The sequence below is a fragment of the Struthio camelus genome, chromosome 36 (genome assembly GCF_040807025.1).
Source record: "Struthio camelus isolate bStrCam1 chromosome 36, bStrCam1.hap1, whole genome shotgun sequence".
Lineage (NCBI taxonomy): Eukaryota > Metazoa > Chordata > Aves > Struthioniformes > Struthionidae > Struthio > Struthio camelus.
The window spans coordinates 171,665-192,474 of NC_090977.1; the positions used below are offsets into that span (position 1 = coordinate 171,665).

The 20,810-nt window shown below is 72.3% G+C and overlaps 3 protein-coding genes across 4 annotated transcripts; 2 read left to right on the forward strand and 1 right to left on the reverse strand.

Moving 5' to 3' along the window:
* Window positions 1-4,189: 4,189 nt before the first annotated feature.
* On the forward strand, window positions 4,190-5,530 carry PRRT1 (proline rich transmembrane protein 1; the record flags this gene model as incomplete). The annotated part of the gene is made up of 3 exons (XM_068923832.1): window positions 4,190-4,294; window positions 4,972-5,136; window positions 5,254-5,530. Coding segments are annotated over 3 exons (447 nt in total), but the record flags the coding sequence as incomplete, so codon positions are not given.
* A 1,925-nt stretch (window positions 5,531-7,455) lies between these two features.
* FKBPL (FKBP prolyl isomerase like) lies at window positions 7,456-10,112 on the reverse strand. The gene is made up of 2 exons (XM_068923925.1): window positions 9,963-10,112; window positions 7,456-9,784 (listed from the first exon to the last, which is right to left on the reverse strand). The coding sequence occupies exons 1-2, from the start codon at window positions 10,098-10,100 to the stop codon at window positions 7,559-7,561; spliced, it is 2,364 nt and encodes a 787-aa protein (XP_068780026.1). The 5' UTR covers window positions 10,101-10,112; the 3' UTR covers window positions 7,456-7,558.
* A 196-nt stretch (window positions 10,113-10,308) lies between these two features.
* Window positions 10,309-20,699, forward strand: ATF6B (activating transcription factor 6 beta). Of its 2 annotated transcripts, none has more exons than XM_068923929.1 (16): window positions 10,309-10,467; window positions 10,760-10,836; window positions 10,944-11,025; window positions 12,243-12,334; window positions 12,429-12,498; window positions 12,606-12,785; window positions 13,157-13,332; window positions 13,439-13,624; window positions 14,725-14,816; window positions 14,893-15,057; window positions 15,637-15,732; window positions 17,033-17,120; window positions 18,011-18,078; window positions 18,169-18,277; window positions 18,382-18,466; window positions 19,425-20,699. In XM_068923929.1, the coding sequence occupies exons 1-16, from the start codon at window positions 10,383-10,385 to the stop codon at window positions 19,637-19,639; spliced, it is 1,866 nt and encodes a 621-aa protein (XP_068780030.1). In that variant the 5' UTR covers window positions 10,309-10,382; the 3' UTR covers window positions 19,640-20,699. The 2 variants fall into 2 exon arrangements, with proteins under 2 accessions (XP_068780030.1, XP_068780031.1); XM_068923930.1 differs by having other exon boundaries at window positions 12,609-12,785.
* The last annotated feature ends 111 nt before the right edge of the window (window positions 20,700-20,810 follow it).

The following is a 20,810-nucleotide window of genomic DNA, read 5'->3' on the forward strand; positions in this document are numbered from 1 at the left end:
CCCGGCGGCGCTGGGGGGGGGTCGCGGTGGGGGGCTCCGCTCCGGGTCGGGGGGATCCGGTCCGGGTTGGGGGGATCCAGTCCGGTCCGGGGGGGTCCGGTCCGGGTTGGGGGGTCCAGTCCGGTCCGGGGGGATCCGGTCCGGGTCGGGGGGTCCGGTCCGGGTCGGGGGGATCCAGTCCGGTCCGGGGGAATCCGGTCCGGGTCGGGGGGTCCGGTCCGGTCCGGGGGGATCCGGTCCGGGTCGGGGGGTCCGGTCCGGGTCGGGGGGATCCGGTCCGGGTCGGGGGGTCCGGTCCGGTCCGGGGGGATCCAGTCCGGGTCGGGGGGGTCCGGTCCGGGTTGGGGGATCCAGTCCGGGCTCCGAGGATCCGGTCCGGGTCGGGGGGGTCCGGTCCGGGTTGGGGGATCCAGTCCGGGCTCCGAGGATCCGGTCCGGGTTGGGGGGATCCAGTCCGGGTCGGGGGGATCCAGTCCGCTCCGGGGGGATCCGGTCCGGGTTGGGGGGATCCGGTCCGGGTTGGGAGGATCCAGTCCGGGTCGGGGGGATCCGGTCCGGGTCGGGGGGATCCGGTCCGGGTTGGGGGGATCCAGTCCGGGCTCCGGGGATCCGGTCCGGTCCGGGGGGATCCGGTCCGGGGGGATCCGGTCCGGGTTGGGGGGATCCAGTCCGGGCTCCGGGGATCCGGTCCGGGTCGGGGGGATCCGGTCCGGGGGGATCCGGTCCGGGTTGGGAGGATCCAGTCCGGGTCGGGGGGATCCGGTCCGGTCCGGGGATCCGGTCCGGGCTCGGGAGCAGCCGGTGCCGGTTCCGGTGCCGGTGGGTCCCGGTGCCGGTGCCGGTTCCGGTTCCGGGCGCAGCGCCGATGGCCGCCGAGAAACCCGGTGCGGAGCCGGGGGGGGAGCTGGGGATGGGGAGGGGGCAGCGGGGGGGAGATGGAGGTGGGGGGAGATGGGGGGAGCTGGGGATGGGGAGGGGGCAGCGGGGGGGAGATGGAGGTGGGGGGAGATGGGGGGAGCTGGGGATGGGGAGGGGGCAGCGGGGGGGAGATGGAGGTGGGGGGAGATGGGGGGAGCCGGGGATGGGGAGGGGGCAGCGGGGGGGAGATGGAGGTGGGGGGAGATGGGGGGAGCCGGGAATGGGGAGGGGGCAGCGGGGGGGAGATGGAGGTGGGGGGGGATGGGGGGAGCCGGGAATGGGGAGGGGGCAGCGGGGGGGAGATGGAGATGGGGGGAGATGGGGGGAGCCGGGAATGGGGAGGGGGCAGCGGGGGGGAGATGGAGGTGGGGGGAGATGGGGGGAGCTGGGGATGGGGAGGGGGCAGCGGGGGGGAGATGGAGGTGGGGGGGGATGGGGGGAGCCGGGGATGGGGAGGGGGCAGCGGGGGGGAGATGGAGGTGGGGGGAGATGGGGGGAGCTGGGGATGGGGAGGGGGCAGCGGGGGGGAGATGGAGGTGGGGGGAGATGGGGGGAGCTGGGGATGGGGAGGGGGCAGCGGGGGGGAGATGGAGGTGGGGGGAGATGGGGGGAGCTGGGAATGGGGAGGGGGCAGCGGGGGGGAGATGGAGGTGGGGGGCGCTGGGGGGAGCTGGGGATGGGGAGGGGGCAGCGGGGGGGAGATGGAGGTGGGGGGAGATGGGGGGAGCCGGGGATGGGGAGGGGGCAGCGGGGGGGAGATGGAGGTGGGGGGAGATGGGGGGAGATGGAGGTGGGGGGAGCTGGGGATGGGGAGGGGGCAGCGGGGGGGAGATGGAGGTGGGGGGCGCTGGGGGGAGCTGGGGATGGGGGGCATGGGGGGAGGTCGGGGGCAGGAGGAGCCCGGGGGAGATGGGGAGGGGGCAGCGGGGGGGAGATGGAGGTGTGGGGGGATGGGGGGAGCTGGGGATGGGAGGCGCTGGGGGGAGCTGGAGGCCCTGGAGAGGGGGAGCTGGGGGGAGCTGGGGGGCAGGAGGAGCCCGGGGGAGATGGAGGCCCCGGAGGAGCCTGGAGAGGGGAAGATGGGGGGCAGGAGGAGCCCGGGGGAGATGGAGGCCCCGGAGGAGCCTGGAGAGGGGAAGATGGGGGGCAGGAGGAGGCCCGGGGAGATGGGGATGGAGGGCACTGGGGGGCACTGGGGGGAGATGGAGGCCCTGGGGGAGCCTGGAGAGAGGGAGCTGGGGGGCAGGAGGAGCCCGGGGGAGATGGAGGCCCCGGAGGAGGCTGGGGGAGAGGGAGACGGGGGGGATGGAGGAGCTGGGGGGGAGCTGGGGGGCAGGAGGAGCCCGGGGGAGATGGGGATGGAGGGCACAAGGGGGAGCTGGGGGGCACTGGGGGGAGATGGAGGCCCTGGAGGGGGCTGGGGAGAGGGAGATGGGGGGCAGTGGGGGGAGATGGGGGGCAGGAGGAGCCTGGGGGAGAGGGGTCGTTGGGGGTCTCAGGAGGGGTTGGGGGTCCTGGGGGGTGTTGGGGGGTGTGAGGGGGCGTTGGGGGTCTCAGGAGGGGTTGGGGGGGTCCTGAGGATGATTGGGGGGTGTGAGGGGGCGTTGGGGGTCTCAGGAGGGGTTGGGGGGGTCCTGAGGATGATTGGGGGGTGTGAGGGGGCGTTGGGGGTCTCAGAAGGGGTTGGGGGGGTCCTGAGGATGATTGGGGGGTGTGAGGGGGCGTTGGGGGTCTCAGGAGGGGTTGGGGAGGTCCTGGGGGGGGATTGGGGGGTGTGAGGGGGCGTTGGGGGTCTCAGGAGGGGTTGGGGGGGTCCTGAGGGTGATTGGGGGGTGTGAGGGGGCGTTGGGGGTCTCAGGAGGGGTTGGGGAGGTCCTGGGGGGGATTGGGGGGTGTGAGGAGGCGTTGGGGGTCTCAGGAGGGGTTGGGGGTCCTGAGGATGATTGGGGGGTGTGAGGGGGTGTTGGGGGTCTCAGGAGGGGTTGGGGGTCCTGAGGATGATTGGGGGGTGTGAGGGGGCGTTGGGGGTCTCAGGAGGGGTTGGGGGTCCTGAGGATGATTGGGGGGTGTGAGGGGGTGTTGGGGGTCTCAGGAGGGGTTGGGGGTCCTGAGGATGATTGGGGGGTGTGAGGGGGCGTTGGGGGTCTCAGGAGGGGTTGGGGGTCCTGAGGATGATTGGGGGGTGTGAGGGGGCGTTGGGGGTCTCAGAAGGGGTTGGGGGGGTCCTGAGGATGATTGGGGGGTGTGAGGGGGCGTTGGGGGTCTCAGGAGGGGTTGGGGGGGTCCTGAGGATGATTGGGGGGTGTGAGGGGGTGTTGGGGGTCTCAGAAGGGGTTGGGGGGGTCCTGAGGATGATTGGGGGGTGTGAGGGGTCGTTGGGGGTCTCAGGAGGGGTTGGGGGGGTCCTGGGGGGGGATTGGGGGGTGTGAGGGGGCGTTGGGGGTCTCAGGAGGGGTTGGGGGGGTCCTGAGGATGATTGGGGGGTGTGAGGGGGCGTTGGGGGTCTCAGGAGGGGTTGGGGAGGTCCTGGGGGGGGATTGGGGGGTGTGAGGGGGCATTGGGGGTCTCAGGAGGGGTTGGGGGGGTCCTGAGGATGATTGGGGGGTGTGAGGGGGCGTTGGGGGTCTCAGGAGGGGTTGGGGAGGTCCTGGGGGGGGATTGGGGGGTGTGAGGGGGCGTTGGGGGTCTCAGGAGGGGTTGGGGGGGTCCTGAGGATGATTGGGGGGTGTGAGGGGGCGTTGGGGGTCTCAGGAGGGGTTGGGGGGGTCCTGAGGATGATTGGGGGGTGTGAGGGGTCGTTGGGGGTCTCAGGAGGGGTTGGGGGTCCTGAGGATGATTGGGGGGTGTGAGGGGGCGTTGGGGGTCTCAGGAGGGGTTGGGGGGTCTGAGGGAGCTGGAGGGGGGGTTTGGGGGGCAGCTTCGTCCCCCCGGCCCCGCTGACGCCCGCCCCCCCCCCCCAGGAGCGGCGGAGGGGGCCCCGCACGCCTCGCCCCCCCCCTACGGCCCGCCGGCGCCGCCGGGTTTCGGGGGGGGGCTGCCGGGGGCGGCCACGCTGCCGCGGCCGGGGGGGGCGGTGGCGGCGGCGGTGGCCACGCTGCCCCGGGGGGGGCTGGCGGCGGCGGCGGGGGGCGGCGGCGGCGGGGGGCTGGGGGCCGCCACGCTGCCCCGGGGGCTGCCGCCGGGCCCGGGGGGGGGCGGCCACGCGGCCACGCTGCCGCGGCCCCCGCCGGCCGCCCGCGCCCCCCCCGCCGGCCCCCCGCCCGCCGCCCCCCCCTTCGGCCTGCCGCCGCAGCCCCCCCTGCCCTACGGGCAGCCCCCCTTCGCCCTGCAGCTCCAGCCCTGCGCCGCCTACCTGCCCGTCTACCCCGTGGGGCCCGTGAGTGGGGCGGGGCCTCGGGGCGGGGGGCGGGGCCTCGGGGCGGGGGCGGGGCCTCGGGGCGGGGGGCGGGGCCTGGGAGCAGCGTTGGGGGGGTGGAGCTGGGGCGGGTGTGGCCTCTGGGGTGGGCGTGGTCTAAGAGTGGGCGTGGCCTCTGGGGTGGGCGTGGGCTCGTGGCGAGGCTGGGCTGAAGGGGGGGTGTGGCTTAAGGGAGAGGGGCGGGGCCTCGAGAGGGGGTGCAGCCCGGGAGGGGCGGTGCTCGGGAGCAGAGGCGGAGCCTGGGGGAAGGTGGGTGGAGCTGAAGGGGGCGTGGCCGGAGGCGGGAGGGAGGCGGGGCATAGAGGAGGGGCTCAGGTGGAGGAGCGGGCGGGGGCGTGGCTTGAGGAGTGGGCGGGGCTTGAGGGGGGAGCGGGCGGGGCTTAGGGGTGGGCGCCAGCCCCAAGCCAGACTAGGATGAGGTGGGGGGCGTGGCCTGAAGTGGGAGGGTGTGGCATAGGGGAGGGGCTCAGGTGGAGGGGAGGTTGGGGCGTGGCTTGGGGGAGTGGGCGTGGCTTGGGCGAGTGGGCGGGGCTTGGGCTGGGCTCCAGCCCCAAGCTGGGCTGGGATGAGGCTGCCAGGGAGCAGGTGGAGGAGGCGTGGCTTGGGGCGGGGCTCCCGCTGACCCCGCCCCCCCGCAGCCCTACGGGGCGGGGCCTCCCGGCGCGGCCCCGCCCCCGCCGCCCCCGCCCCCGGCGCTGCTGGAGCCGCGGGGGCCCCCCCACGACTACCTGCCCATCGCCGTCCTCACCACCCTCTGCTGCTTCTGGCCCACCGGCGTCGTCGCCATCGTCAAGGCCGTGCAGGTGGGGCCGGGGGCGGCGGGGGGCGGGGGCGGCGCCGGGGGGGCCGGGCCGACCGCCGTCCGCCCGTCCCTCCCTCCCTCGGGCCGTGCGTCTGTCCCCCCCCCCCCCCCGCCGCAGGTGCGCACGGCGGTGGCGCGGGGCGACATCGTCTCGGCCGAGATCGCCTCGCGCGAGGCCCGCAACTTCTCCTTCATCAGCCTGGCCGTGGGCATCGCCGCCATGGTGCTCTGCACCATCCTCACCGTCGTCATCATCATCGCCGCCCAGCACCACGACAACGACTGGGAGCCCTAGCGCCGCCCCCCGGCCCCCCGGCGCCGCCGCCGCCGCCGGCGACCCCCCCGCAGCGCCGCCGTGCCGACACCGGGGACGCCCAGCATCACCCGGCGCCGCCGGGGACCCCCGCAGCGACACCGGGGACCCCCCCGGCGCCGCCGTGCCGACACCAGGGACGCTCAGCATCACCCTGGCGCCGCCGGGGACCCCCGCAGCGACACCGGGGACCCCCCCCGGCACCGCCGTGCCGACACCGGGGACCCCCAGCATCACCCGGCGCCGCCGGGGACCCCCGCAGCGACACCAGGGACCCCCCCGGCGCCGCCGTGCCAACACCGAGGACGCCCAGCATCACCCGGCGCCGCCGGGGACCCCCACAGCGACACCGGGGACCCCCCCGGCGCCGCCGTGCCGACACCAGGGACGCTCAGCATCACCCCGGCGCCGCCGGAGACCCCCAGCATCACCATGGCAACGCTGAGGGGCCCCCTAGCAACACTATGGCAACACCAGGGACTCCCAGCATCACCCTGGCGACGCCGGGGACGCCCCCCAGCGACGCCATGGCAACACCAGGGATGCCGGGGACCCCCCCTAGCGACGCCGTGCCGACACCGGGGACGCCCAGCATCACCCGGCGCCGCCGGGGACCCCCGCAGCGACACCGGGGACCCCCCCAGCGCCGCCGTGCCGACACCGGGGACGCCCAGCATCACCCGGCGCCGCCGGGGACCCCCGCAGCGACACCGGGGACCCCCCCGGCACCGCCGTGCCGACACCGGGGACGCCCAGCATCACCCGGCGCCGCCGGGGACCCCCACAGCGACACCGGGGACCCCCCCAGCGCCGCCGTGCCGACACCGGGGACGCTCAGCATCACCCCGGCGCCGCTGGAGACCCCCAGCATCACCATGGCAACGCTGAGGGGCCCCCTAGCAACACTATGGCAACACCAGGGACTCCCAGCATCACCCTGGCGACGCCGGGGACCCCCCCCAGCGACGCCATGGCAACACCAGGGATGCCGGGGACCCCCCCTAGCGACGCTGTGCCGACACCGGGGACGCCCAGCATCACCACGACTACGCTGAGGGTCTCCCAGCGACGCCATGGCAACACCGGGGACTCCCAGCATCACCATAGCAACACCATGGACACCCCCCCCCCAGCAATGCCATGGCAACACCAGGGACTCCCAGCATCACCATGGCAACACCCGGTGCCCCTACGGCGCCATGGCAACAGTATAAGCAACACCTGGGGCGCCTAGCGACACCATAGCAACACCCCGGGAACAGCACCAGGGGCCCCTTGGCAGCGTCACGGCAACACCGGGGGCCCCTAGCAACAGCCCCGGCAACCGGTATGGCCACCCCCAGCATCGCCATGGCAACACCCAGGAATCCCCCTGCCCCTGGTCGCCGTGGCAACGCCCCGCTCCCGGCCCCGCCCCCGGTGGGCGGGGCTCCCACAGTGCTTTGCGCCGGGGCCCTGCCTCATCTGCATGCCAAGCCCCGCCTGCCCCCCCCACAGGGCCCCACCCCCGCGGCCGAAACCCCGCCCCTCCCTCCCGCGAGGCCCCACCCCCGCCATTAGCCCCTCCCTCCCCCCACCCCTGCGACGAGTTTTGCTGCTGATGGTTCAATAAATCTCTATATTGATAATGAGGCCAGGGAAGTTCGTTAGCTGTGGGGCTCGTTATGGGGGGGCTCGTTAGCTGAGAGGCTTATTAATGGGGGTTCGTCAGCTGAGCGGTTCGTTATGGGGGGGCTTGTTAGCGGCAGGGTTCATTACTGGGTGGGGGGGGGTTCCTTCGCTGAGCGGCTCGTTACGGGAACTCTCGTTAGCTGTAGGGTTCGTTACCCGCCCCCCATCCCGCTCCCCTCCCCAACCCCCACTGCCGTCTCCCTGGCGACGGTCACCGGGCAGATTTGGGGCCGGTGGCAACCGCACGCCGGATGCGCTAACGAAGCCGCCCCTCGTTACACCTCAACGTTTTTATTACCCCGGCGCCCCGTTGGGGGGGGAGGGGGGGGTTTGTCCCCCCCCCCCCAACACTTCCCCCAAAATCGGTTCCCACGGCGGCGGCGGCGGTTGCCGGGCAGATTAGGGCCGGGCGGCAACGGCAGGCGGGACCGGGCTGCGGCTAACGAAGCGGCGCCTCGTCGGCGCCGGAGGCGAAGAGGGGCCGGAGGCGCCGAGCCAGGCGGGCGTCGCGGTCGCGGAGGCGGCGCGCCACGCGTCGCAGCTCGCGCCGGGCGTCCCCGTCGGCGGGCCGAGCCCGGGCCACCGCCGCCAAGTCGGCGGCCGCCGCTTCCAGGTCGCCCAAAGCGGCGGCCGCCAAACCGCGCCGGTACCGAGCCTTGAGGTGGCCGGGCCGCAGGGCCAAGGCTTTGGCGCAGTTGGCGGCGGCGGCCGCCGGCAGCCCCAGCCGCAGCTGGCACAGCGCCAGGTTGGCGTGCAGGTCCGCTTTGAGGCCGGCCCGTTCCGGGCTCAAGGGCGGCCGCCCGCCGCCGGCCACCGCCAAGCGCAACGCCGCCCCGTACTGCCGGGCCGCCGCCGCCACCGCCCCGGCCCCGAAGAGCCGCCCGGCTCGGCTTTTGCGGGCCAGCGCCCCGGCCCAGAGGGCGGCCGGCGGCAGCTCCCAGGGCTCCGGCGCGGCGGCGAAGGAGGCCAAGCGCAGCCCGACGGTGACCGGCGCCGCCGTCGGCCGCAGCCGGACCCGCTCGCCGGCCGCCATGGTCTCCAGGCAGGCGTCCACGGCGGCCGCCCAGGCTCCTTCGGCCGTCCCCAGGCGCAGGGTGGCCCAGCGGCCCGACCCGGCCGCCGCCGGTGCCTCCAGCAGCACCCGGCAGCGGGAACCCGGGCCCGGTCGCGCCAGACCTCGGCCCCGGCGCAGCACCTGCTTGGAGAAGGCGCCGTCGGGGCTCTGCCACCAGCCCCCGGCGTCGGCATCGTCGTCCTCGGCGTCGTCCTCCTCGTCCCGGCCGCCGAGCGCGTCCTCGGGCTCCTCGCAGGGCTCCCGCAGCCAGGCCTCCTCGTTGGCCAGGTCCCACGGCCCCAAGGCCACCGCCGGCACCGGTTCCCGGAGCCCCCTGGCCGCCTCCGATGGGCCCTGGCCGCCCGTGGCCTCGTTGGGCGGTTCCTGGAGACTCATGGTCCCGTTGGGCGGTTCCTGGCGCCCCGCGGTCCCATTGGGTGGTTCCCAGAGCCCTGCGGTCTCATTGGATGGTTCCTGGCGCCCTGCGGTCTCATTGGGCGGTTCCTGGCGCCCCGCGGTCTCATTGGGCGGTTCCTGGCGCCCCGCGGTCCCGTTGGGCGGTTCCCAGAGCCCTGCGGTCTCATTGGATGGTTCCTGGCGCCCCGCGGTCTCATTGGGCAGTTCCTGGCACCCCGCGGTCCCATTGGGCAGTTCCTGGAGCCCTGCGGTCCCATTGGATGGTTCCCGGAGCCCTGCGGTCTCATTGGATGGTTCCTGGCGCCCCGCGGTCTCATTGGGCGGTTCCTGGCGCCCCGTGGTCCCATTGGATGGTTCCTGGCGCCCCGCGGTCCCATTGGATGGTTCCTGGCGCCCCGCGGTCCCATTGGGCGGTTCCTGGCGCCCCGTCTCCTCATTCGGTGGACGCCGGAGGTCTGCAGCCCCTTTAGGTGGGTCCTGGAGACCTGCAGGCTCTTGGCTTGGGTCCTGGAGCCCACGAGCCCCCTCGGCGGGGCCGCGCTGTCCTGCGCTCCCATTGGACGGTGCCTGGAGGCCGACGGCCTCTCTGGTTGGATCCTGGAGACCCACAAGGTCATTGGTTGGTTCCTGGAGCTGAACAACCTCATTGGATGTGTCCCTGAGCCCCACGTCCTCATTGGTTGGGTCCCCGAGCCCCGTGTCCTCATTGGTTGGGTCCCCGAGCCCCGTGTCCTCATTGGACGGCTCCTGGAGCTCTCCAGCCTCATTGGTCAGGTCCTGGCTCCGTGCGATCTCACTGGACGGGTGCTGGAGCCCGCCATCCTCATTGGCCGAGCCCTGGCCCTCTCCGCTCCCATTGGCTGAGCCCTTTGCCGCTTGCCTTCCTTCCAGCTGCTGATTGGCCATTCTCGGGCTCCCCTCTCTCTCATTGGACGAGCCCTTGGCAGTTTGCCGTGCCCCGAGCTGCTTATTGGCTGAGCCCAGGCTCCCTCTTCCCTCATTGGACCAACCTCCGGGGCCTTGCTGCCCATTGGCTGGCTCCGGGCTCCGTGCGCTCCCATTGGTCAGCTCCCGGCCTCTTCCCTGGGCACGAGCCCCATTGGCCGATCCTGAGGGCGCTGCCTTCCCATTGGCTGGCTCCGCCCCATCCATTCCCGCCTCTGCCAATGGCGACGCTCCGGCGCCGTCGGCGGCCTATAAGGTGGTGGAGGGGGCAGGGACGGGTCAGGAGGGGCCCAGGCGTCCGGGAGCGCCCCTCCCCCCTAAAGGGGGACCCAGGCGTCCGGGGCCCCCTCAATTCCCCCCCTCCCCCCTCAGTGGGAGGGCCCAGGCGTCCCGGCCCCTCCCCCCCCCCCCAGCTCCCTCTTCCCACCTGGGTGAGGGCCCAGGCGTCCGAGCGCACCGCCTCCTCTGACGTCACATCCGGCCCCGCCCCCTCCGCCCGCTGCGCGCAGGCGCCAGGCCGCAGCCCCGGAGCGGTTACCATGGAGACGCCCCCTCCTTTCTCCATATAGGGCGGAGGGGGCGGGGCTGCCGCGAGCGGGGAAGGGAGGAGGGACGGGGAGAGGGCTGCGCATGCGCGGGGCCCGCAGGGCGCATGCGCTCCCCCTTCCCACCCCCCCCCAGCCCCGCCCACGTCCGCCTAGTGCGGCGCGGAAGGGGCGGGGCTTGAGAGCCGGAAGCGGAAGCCGCGCGCCCATTGGGCCGGCGCGGGCGGACGGCGGCGGGCGATTGGGCGGGGCGGCGGCGAGGGGGCGGGGCGAAGCGGGGCGGGGCGGGGCCAGGCGGGAAGATGGCGGCGCTGGCGCCGGAGCTGCTGGTGCTGAGCGACGCGGGCCGGTTCCGGGCCGACAACCTGCTGGGCAGCGAGGACTGGGGTGGGCCGGGCCGCGGGGCGGGGCCGGGGGCGGGGCCAGAGCCGGCGGGGCGGGGCCAGAGCCGGCGGGGCGGGGCCGGGCGGCAGCGGCGTGGAGGCCCCGCGGAGGCCGGGGGAGGGGGCGTGGCTCAAGCGAATAGGGGGCGGGGCTAAAGCGAAGAGGGGGCGTGGCTAACTCACGGAGGCGGGAGTTGCGCTCTGGGCGGGGCTACGCCAAGGGGGCGGGGCTAGCCGCCTTGCGGGCGGGGCTTGTGGCCGGAGGGCGGAGTCTCACTCCCCCCCGCCCCCCCAAGATGCCGCCCTCTACGGTTGCCTTGACGACGGGCTGGAGCCCGCCCACCTCTTCCCCTCCCTGGAGCCCGACCCCATGGTAAGCCCCGCCCCCTCCCGCGGCAGGCCCCGCCCCCTTTTGGGGGGATTCCCGGCCCCGCCCCCTTCTGGCTCTCATCATCATCCCCCCCCCCCCCCAAAACCAAGTTCGATGGCGCCTTCGAGCTGGGCGAAGCCGCGACCCCCCCAGACCCGCCGTGGGCCCAGCCGCCCCCCAACCTCTTCCCTGGTGAGTGGGGCTGGGGGGTGCTGGGGGCAGGAATGGGGGTCTGGGGGGCAGGGAGGAGTGGTGGGGGGCAGGAAAGGGGGTCTGGGGGGCAGAGAGGGGTGGTGGGGGGCAAGAATGGGGGTCTGGGGGGCAGAGAGGAGTGGTGGGGGGCAGGAAAGGGGGGCTGGGGGGCAGGAAAGGGGGTCTGGGGGGCAGAGAGGGGTGGTGGGGGGCAGGAATGGGGGTCTGGGGGGCAGAGAGGGGTGATGGGGGGGCAAGAATGGGGGTCTGGGGGGCAGAGAGGGGTGGTGGGGGGCAGGAAAGGGGGTCTGGGGGGCAGAGAGGGGTGGTGGGGGGCAGGAAAGGGGGTCTGGGGGGCAGAGAGGGGTGATGGGAGGGCAGGAATGGGGGTCTGGGGGGCAGGAAAGGGGTCTGAGGGGCAGAGAGGGGTGGTAGGGGGCAAGAATGGGGGTCTGGGGGGCAGGAAAGGGGTCTGAGGGGTAGAGAGGGGTGGTGGGGGGCAGGAATGGGGGTCTGGGGGGCAGAGAGGGGCCCTGGGGGGGGGAGATGGGGTGCTGTGGGGCTTTATTTGGTGCTGGGGGCAGGATATGGGGTATAGGAGGATTTGGGGGGTGCTGGGGTGGGTTTTGGGGGTGCTGGGGTGGTTTGGGGCACCAGAGGAGGGTTTGGGGAGGTGCTGGGGGGCGATTTTGGGGATACTGGGGGGGTTGGGGCACCAGAGGAGGGTTTGGGGGGGGTTGGGGGTACGGAGGGGGGGTTGGGGCACCAGAGGAGGGTTTGGGGGGGGTTGGGGGTATGGAGGGGGGGTTGGAGCACCAGAGGAGGGTTTGGGGGGGGGGTTGGGGGTGCTGAGGGGATATTGGGGGTACAGAGGGGGAGTTGGGACACCAGAGGAGGGTTTTGGGGGGCTTTTGGGGGTACTGGGGGTTTTTGGGGATACTGGGGGGGTTGGGGCATCAGAGAAGTGTTTGGGGGTGCTGGGGTGGGGTTGTAGGGTGCTGGGGGGGTTGGGGCACCAGAGGAGGGTTTTTGGGGGGGGGTTGGGGGTGCTGAGGGGATATTGGGGGTACAGAGGGGGGGTTGGGGCACCAGAGGAGGGTTTTGGGGGGGGTTGGGGGTGCTGAGGGGATATTGGGGGTACAGAGGGGGGGTTGGGGCACCAGAGGAGGGTTTTGGGGGGGCCCGGGCGAGGCGCGACGCCCGGCTGCGGCCCCCAGACCTGCAGGTGAAGTCGGAGCCCGCGTCGCCGGCCTCGTCCCACTGCTCCGAGTCCTCGGGGCTCTCGTCCGCCTCCGACCCCCCCGGATGGGTACGTACCCCCCCTCCCCATGCCGTGTCCCCCCCCCGTCCCCCGTGTCCCCTGCCCCCCCCCCGTCCCCCCGCCTCAGCTCTGGCCCCCGCAGGTCCCCAGCCCCGCGGCCGAGCCGGGGGTGAAGACGGAGCCGCCACCGGTGCCGCCCTGCTCCGAGCCAGGTAAGGGGGGGTCCGGGCGGGGGGGGGGGGGGACGGGATTGGATGGGACAGACGGGCCGGGGGGGCCGCGGCCGAACCCCCCCACCCCTGACGCCCCGCTGCCCCAGCAGGCCGGGTGCCGAAGGGGGCGGTGAAGTCCGAGGCCCCCCGCCGGACCCCCCCCATCCAGCCCAAGCCCCTGGTGGTGGCGGCCGTCCCCGTGGGGCCCCCGCCGCCGGCCCCCCCCAAAACCATCCTGCTCCAGCCCCTGCCCGGCTCGGCCCCCCCGCTGCCCCCTGCCATCGCTGGTAGGACCTGGGGATGTGGGGGGGGGTCTGGGAGGTCTGGGGGGGGGTCTGAGGGCATGACAATGGGGTTTGGGGGGGTCTAGGGCAATGGGGATGGGGTCTGGGGGATCTGGGGGGTCCAGGGCAGTGAGGATGAGTTTGAGAGGGTCTTTGGGGGGGGTCCAGGGCATGAGGAAGGGGGGCTGGGGGGGGGTTGTGGGGGTTCAGGCCCCTAGGGACAGGTTTGGGGGGTCTGAGACAATGGGGACAGTGTTGGGGGGGTCTCCAGGGTGATTGTGATGGGGTTGGGGGGTCATCGGGGGGTCCAGGATACCGGAGCTGGGGCTGGGGGGGGTCTCTGGGGCGCCCCCCAACGCCCCCCCCCCCCACAGTGCCCACCCCGTCGGTCGTCATCTCGCCGGCCGAGCTGCTGCGGCTGCCGGGGCTCCTGCGGCTGCAGCCCCCCGGCCCCGAGCCCCCCCGGGCCGCCCCCGGCGCCCCCCGGCCCGAAGCCAAGACCATCGTCCCGGCCCCGGCCCCCGCCGGGCCCGGCCCCCAGGAGGTGGACGTGAGTGACCCCCCCCCCCCCCCCGCACGCCCAGCGCGACGCGGCCCCCCCGGGGCCTCCCCGTTTCCGTGGCCTGACCCCCGTTTCCCCCCCCCCCCCCCACCAGGTGAAGGTGCTGAAGCGGCAGCAGCGGATGATCAAGAACCGGGAGTCGGCGTGCCAGTCGCGCCGCAAGAAGAAGGAGTACCTGCAGGGGCTGGAGGCCCGGCTGCGCGAGGCCCTGGCCGACAACGACCGCCTCCGCCGCGAGAACGCCCTGCTCCGGCGCCGCCTCGACGCCGTCCTCGGCGAGGTCAGAACCCCCCCACCCCCGGCTCCCACGTCCCGCCTGGCGCTTCCCGCAGCCCGGGACGGGGGTCAGGGTACGGCCCGGCCCCCCCCGCCCGGCGCACCGGTGCGACCCGTAGGGTTGTCCCCCCTTTCCCGTAATGGTTTGCTGCGCTTCCCCCCCCTCCCCAGCGTGGTGGTACAATCCATAGGGGTATCACCCCCTTTTTCCATAACGGGGTGCTCTAACGCGCTTTTCCTCTAAACACCGCGGTGATACTGCTCAAAAGCTAAGACCGCCCCCGTTCCGTGATAGTATATCTCATCGCGCTCCCCATCTAATGGTACAATCCATAGGGTTGTCACCCCCCCCTTTGGATAATGGTTTGCCCTATTTCCCCCCCAGCGCGGTGGTACAATCCATAGGATTGATTCCTTGTGCTTTTTCTGTAATGGTATGCTCCATCCCCCCCCAACACTGCAGTGGTACTAGCCATAAGCTAAGTTTCCCTGCATCCCATAATGCTTTATTCTAGCCCCCCCCCAGCGCAATGGTTTGTTCTATAAGGTTCTTTCCCCCCCATCTCATAATGCACTGCCCCATTCCCCCCCCCGCACTGCGCAGTGGGTCGCTCCATAGGGTCCTCCCCCCCATCCCTTAGTGGTGCATCTCACCCACCCCCACCACAGGCCATAATGGTCCATCCCACCACCCCCCCCAACCCTGGCATGGTCCATTGGGGGGGGGGGTGGTCTATCACCATGGTGACAGGAGAAACCATTGTAGGTAATGGGGGGGTAGAGGTGGGATGTACCATTGGGGGGTTATAGGGTGGGGGGGTGTTTAGTTGGGATGCCCCATTAGAGGGGGGCAAATGGGAGAAACCATTATGGGGGGGGTGTACGGAATGTACCGTTATGTTGGGGAATGGGCTGTGCTATTTTTGGGGGGGATAGGGTGCACTGTTACTGAGATTAATTGGGATATACCATTATGGGGGGGGTTATATGGGGCAAGGTGTTGTGGGGGGATTATTTGGGATGTGTTGCGGGGGGGGGGGGTCCATGGGATGTACTGTGACAGGGGGGTAAACGGGGCTGCCCCCCGTGTGTCCCCCCCCCCAGAACGCAGAGCTGCGCCTGGGCCCGGGCCACCGCAAGCTCGTCTGCCTCGCCGCCCTCCTCCTCTTCGTCGCCTTCAACTTCGGGCCCCTCAGGTGGGTCCCTGCTCGGGGGGGGGGGGGGCCTGCAGCCCCCAGCCCCCCCCCCCAACCTGCCGCCGCCCCCCTGCAGCCCCCCGGAGCAGCCGCCGCCGGAGCCGGGACCCCCCCGGCAGGAGCAGCCCCCGCCCCGGGCCCGGCGGCACCTCCTGGGGGTGGCCCAGGGGCCCCCCGAGGACGGACCCCGGGAGCGGGGGCTGCGGGGGCCACCCGCCCCCCTGCCCGGCCCCCCCTTCAGGTACGTGGGACCCCCCCGGGACCCTCCCGAGCCCCAGCAGACCCCCCCTCACCCCTATGGGCCCTCCAGGACCCCCCTGACCCCCATGGGCCCCCCATGGATTCCTCCCCCCAGGATCCCCTCAACCCTGGGCAGAGCCCCGTTACCCCCATGGGGCCCCCTGGAACCCCCTGTCCCCCATGGGACCCCTGGGACCCCCCCCCCCCAGGATCCCCTCAACCCTGGGCAGAGCCCCGTTACCCCCATGGGGCCCCCTGGAACCCCCCCAGGACCCCCCCCACCCCCATGGGACCCCTGGGACCCCCCCCCCCAAGATTCCCTCAACCCTGGGCAGAGCCCCGTTACCCCCATGGGGCCCCCAGGACCCCCCCCAGGACCCCCATGGGACCCCTGGGACCCCCAACTCCAGGCCGAGCTCCCTGACCCCCATAGCCCCCCCGTCCTTGGCCAAGCCCCCCAACCACACGGTCCCAGTGGCGTCCTCGTCCCCGCGGTGTCCCCATCCCCACGTCGTCCCCGCGGTGTCCCCGGGGCGCTGGTGGCAGCGCGCCGGCTCCCAGCCCCGTGTCCCCCCCCCAGGAACGCCTCGGCGGTGCCGGCCCTGGTGCTGCGCGACCTGGACAGGCTCTTCCTGGCGCCCGACTGCCGCCGCTTCAACCGCACCGAGTCCCTGCGGTGCCGCCCGGGGGGCCGCGGGGGGGGCACGGGATATGGGGGGATACAAGGGGACGGGGGGGGACGCAGGATATGGGGGGGACGGGGGATATGGGGGGATACAGGGGGACACGGGGGGATGCAGGATATGGGAGGATACAGGGGGACATGGGAACGCGGGATATGGGGGGGAACGCGGGATATCGGGGGGACACAGGATATGGGGGGATACAGGGGGACGCGGGGGGACGCAGGATATAGGGGGACACGGGGACACGGGATATGGGGGGACACGACATGGGATATGGGGGGATGCAGGAAATGGGATACGGGATATGGGGGGATACGGGGATGCGGGGGGATGCAGGATATAGGGGTACATGGGATATGGGGGGATGCAGGGGGACACGGGGGGACGCAGGATATGGGGGGACACGACGCAGGATATGGGGGGACACGAGGACATGGGATATGGGGGGACACAGGATATGGGGGGACACGGGGATGTGGGGGGCGCAGGATATGGGGGGATATAGGGGGGGACATGGGGATGTGGGATATGGGGGGATACAGGAGGACGTGGGGGGACGTGGGATATGGGGGATGCAGGATATGGGGTGAGACGGGGGATGTTGGGGGACACGGGATATGGGGGGACACGAGGACACGGGATATGGGGGGACACAGGATATGGGGGGACACAGGGAGATGGGCACAGGATATGGGGGAATACAGGGGGGGACATGGGGACGTGGGATATGAGGGGGACGTGGGATATGGGGGAGGCAGGATATGGGGTGAGACGGGGGATGTTGGGGGACACGGGATATGGGGGGACACAGAGATGGGGGGCACAGGATATGGGGGAATACAGGGGGGGACATGGGGATGTGGGATATGAGGGGGACGTGGGATATGGGGGAGGCAGGATATGGGGTGAGACGGGGGATGTTGGGGGACACGGGATATGGGGGGACACAGAGATGGGGGGCACAGGATATGGGGGAATACAGGGGGGGACATGGGGATGTGGGATATGGGGGGGATACGGGATATGGGGGGATACAGGAGGACGTGGGGGGATGTGGGATATGGGGGGGACGTGGGATATGGGGGATGCAGGATATGGGGTGATACAGGGGGATGTTGGGGGACATGGGATATGGGGGGACACGGAGACGGGGGGGGGACATGGGATATGGGGGGATTCAGGGGGGTGGTGGGAGCCAGGCCCGGGGCGGGGGGCTGCACCGCCCCCATGACCTCGTTAACCCCGCCGCCCCTGTGACTTCGTTAACGGCCCCCCCCCCCCCCCCCCCAGGCTGGCGGACGAGCTCAGCGGCTGGGTCCGGCGCCACCAGAGCGACCACCGGAAACCGGGGCCCCCCCGCAGGCCCCCGGGGCGCCAGGTGGGGCCGGGGGGACCCAGGGGGTCTGGGGGGGCACTTAGGAGCTCTTTGGGGTCTGTTGGGGGGTCTAAGGGGGTCGGGGGGCCTTAGAGGGGTCTCGGGGAGTCCTTGGGGGTCTGGGAGGATCTGGGGGGGGCCCGAGGGGATCTCAGAGAGGATCTAGGGGTCTTGGGGGGTCCCTGGGGTCTGGGTGGGGTATTTGGGGGAGTCCTTGGGATTGGGGGGGGTGGGGGGTCCTAGGAAGAGTCTAGATATCTCTAGGGGGAGTCTGGGGGGGTCCCTGGGGGAGTCCTTGGTGTCAGGGGGAGCCCAAGGGGGTCTCAGAGAGAGTCTAGGGGGTCTCTGGGGTCTGAGGGTAGTCCTTGAGGTCGGGGGGGGGGCTAAGGGGGGTCCCAGGAGGGTCCCTGGGATCTGGGGGGGGGTCCCTGGGGGAGTCCTTGGGCTCAGGGGGGCCCAAGGGGGTCTCAGAGAGGGTCTAGGGCTCCCTGGAGGAGGGTCTGGGGGGGTCCCAGGAGGGTCCCTGAGGTCTTGGGGGGGGGGTGGGACTCCCTGGAGGTGTTTTAGGGGTCCCTAGGGTCTGGGGGGGGTCTGGGAGGGCCCTAGAGGGTCCCTGAGGTCTGGGGGAGGGTCTGGGGGGTCCTAGAAGGGTCTCTGAGGTCTGGGGGGGGGCTGGGACTCCCTGGAGGTGTCTTAGGGGTCCTTGGGGTCTGGGGGGGGGGGTCCCAGGAGGGTCCCTGAGGTCTGGGGGGGCCTGGGGGAGGGTCTGAGGGGTCCTAGGAGGGTCCCTGAGGTCTGGGGGGGGCCTGGGACTCCCTGGAGGGGTCTTAGGGGTCCCTGGGGTCTGGGGGGGGGGTCCTTCTGACCCCCCCCCTTCTCGGGGGTCTTCGCAGCCGTCGCCCCCCAACAAGGCTCCCACCACGTCCCGCCTGGTCCCGGCGGCCCCCCCGTACCCGGCCAGGTGAGTGACTCCCGATGCCCCCCCCCCCCCCCCCACCGCCACGACCCCGAAAGCTGCCCCCCGCTGACCTCTTCCCCCCCCCCCCCCCAGGACCCCCCCGGGGCAGCTGCAGCTCTACCGCCCCGAGCGCCCCGAGCCCGACTTCCTCGACGCCATCGACCGCCGCGAGGACACCTTCTACGTCGTCTCCTTCCGCCGGGTAGGGCCGGGGGGGGCCGGGGGGGCTCTGCCCACCCCCTTGGACCCCCCCCCGACGCCCCCTGTCCTGTTTCCCCCCCCCCTCCATCCCGCCCCCTACCCCAGGACCATTTGCTGCTCCCGGCCATCAGCCACAACAAGACGTCGCGGCCCAAGATGTCGCTGGTGATGCCGGCGGCGGCTCTCAACGGTGAGCGGGGACCCCCGAGACCCCCCCCCCATTGCCTGGGGGGGGGGGCCTTGTACCCCTTTCGGGGGGGGGGCTCACCCATATCCCTATGGGACCCCATTGCACCCCATTTCAGGGGGCTCCTGGGGGGGTCTCACATGGTTCTGGGGACCTCATCATTATGGGGGGGGGTCTTGTCACCCCATAGTGGGGGCTCACTCATCGCTGGGGGGCTCCCCTATATCTCCAGGAGAGCCTGTATCTATAGCAGGAGCACCTGGGGGGGTCCCCATCTCCCGGGGGGGGTTGCTGTAGCCCCACAGGACCCCATATTTGTGGGGAGGGGTCTCTGGAGGGGATTGCATCGCCTTGGGGGGGTCCCCATCACCTCGGGGGGTCCCCCATGTCCCCAGGTGACCCCGTAGGGATGGGGAGGGGGGTCCCCATCACCCTGGAGGGTCCCCCACATCCCCAGCTGACCCTGTAGGGATGGGGAGGGGGCCCTGGGGGGGGTCCCCATCACCCTGGAGGGTCCCCCACGTCCCCAGGTGACCCCGTAGGGATGGGGAGGGGGCCCTGGGGGGGGTCCCCATCACCCTGGGGGGTCCCCCACATCCCCAGCTGACCCTGTAGGGATGGGGAGGGGGCCCTGGGGGGGGTCCCCATCACCCTGGAGGGTCCCCCACGTCCCCAGGTGACCCCGTAGGGATGGGGAGGGGGCCCTGGGGGGGGTCCCCATCACCCTGGGGGGTCCCCCACGTCCCCAGGTGACCCTGTAGGGATGGGGAGGGGGCCCTGGGGGGGGGTCCCCATCACCTTGGAGGGTCCCCCACGTCCCCAGGTGACCCCGTAGGGATGGGGAGGGGGGGTCCCATCACCCTGGGGGGTCCCCCACGTCCCCAGGTGACCCCGTGTGGATGGGGAGGGGGCCCTGGGGGGGTCCTGGCAGCCCCCTGACCCCCCCGCCCCCCCCCCCCAGAGAGCCTGTCGGGGCGGGCGGGGGGCTACGAGGCCATGATGCAGGTGGACTGCGAGGTCATGGACACCCGGGTCATCCACATCAAGAGCTCCACGGTGCCGCCCTCCCTGCGCCGCCGGCCCCCCCCCGGCAACCGCACCCAGGCGCCCGAGCCCCCCCGCCGCGGCCCCCGCCGCCCCCGCGCCCTCTACCTCGCCTACCCAGGCCAGGGCTAGCCCCGCCCCCCTGGGGGTGAGCCCCGCCCCTCGGAAGGAAGCCCCACCCCCTGGGAACAAGCCACCCCCCCCCCCGGAGCAAGCACTGCCTATCAATTCTGCAGCCCCACCCCCTGGGAACAAGCCCCACCCCCCTGGGAACAAGCCACACCCCCCAGGAGCAAGCACTGCCCATCAATTCTGCAGCCCCACCCCCTGGGAACAAGCCCCACCCCCTGGGAACAAGCCCCACCCCCCCAGGAGCAAGCACTGCCCATCAATTCTGCAGCCCCACCCCCTGGGAACAAGCCCCACCCCCCAAGAGCAAGCACTGCCCATCAATTCTGCAGCCCCACCCCCTTGGGAGCTAACCCCGCCCACCAGAAGGAAGCTCCACCCCCTGGGAACAAGCCCTGCCCCCCCCCGGAGCAAGCCCCACTCATCAACTCTGCAGCCCCGCCCCTCAGAAGGAAGCCCCACCCCCTGGGAACAAGCCACACCCACTGGGAGCAAGCCCCACCCCTCAGTTCTGCCACCCCGCCCCCTGGGAACAAGCTCCACCCATCAACTCTGCAGCCCCGCCCCTCGGAAGCCCCATCCTCCTGGGAACAAGCCACACCCCTTGGGAGCCAGCCCCGCCCATGAGAAGGAAGCCCCACCCCCCAGAACAAGCCACACCCACCAGTTCAGCAGCCCCGCCCCCTGGGAACAAGCCCCTCCCCTCACTTCTGCTGCCCTGCCTCCTTGGTAGCAAGCCCCACCCACTCTGGAGCAAGCCCCACCCCCTGGGAACAAGCCCCACCCCTCCACAAGAGGCCCCTCCCCCCAGGAACAAGCCCCACCCACTACAGCTAGACCCTGTGTTGGGTGTGGGGGGGAGGAGCCAGGCCAGTCCCGCCCCCTCCATGAGGCCACGCCCACTCCAGGTCTGCCCCACCCACAAGCACTTAGCCTTGGGAGTCCCACCCCCTTTTCCCTTATAAGGGTGGCACTTAATGAGATGTGTGAGGGCGGAGCCACCGCCCCCTCCTTGTAAATACCCCCCCCCCCACACCGGGGATGTTTTTATACCCGGGTGAATTAAAAAAAAGAGGAAAAAAAGAGAAAACCGGTGTCTGGCCTGTGGGGGGAGGGTGGGGCGGGGACCCAGGTGTCCGGGGGGGGGGAATCCCCCCCCCTCGGAGCCCCAAAA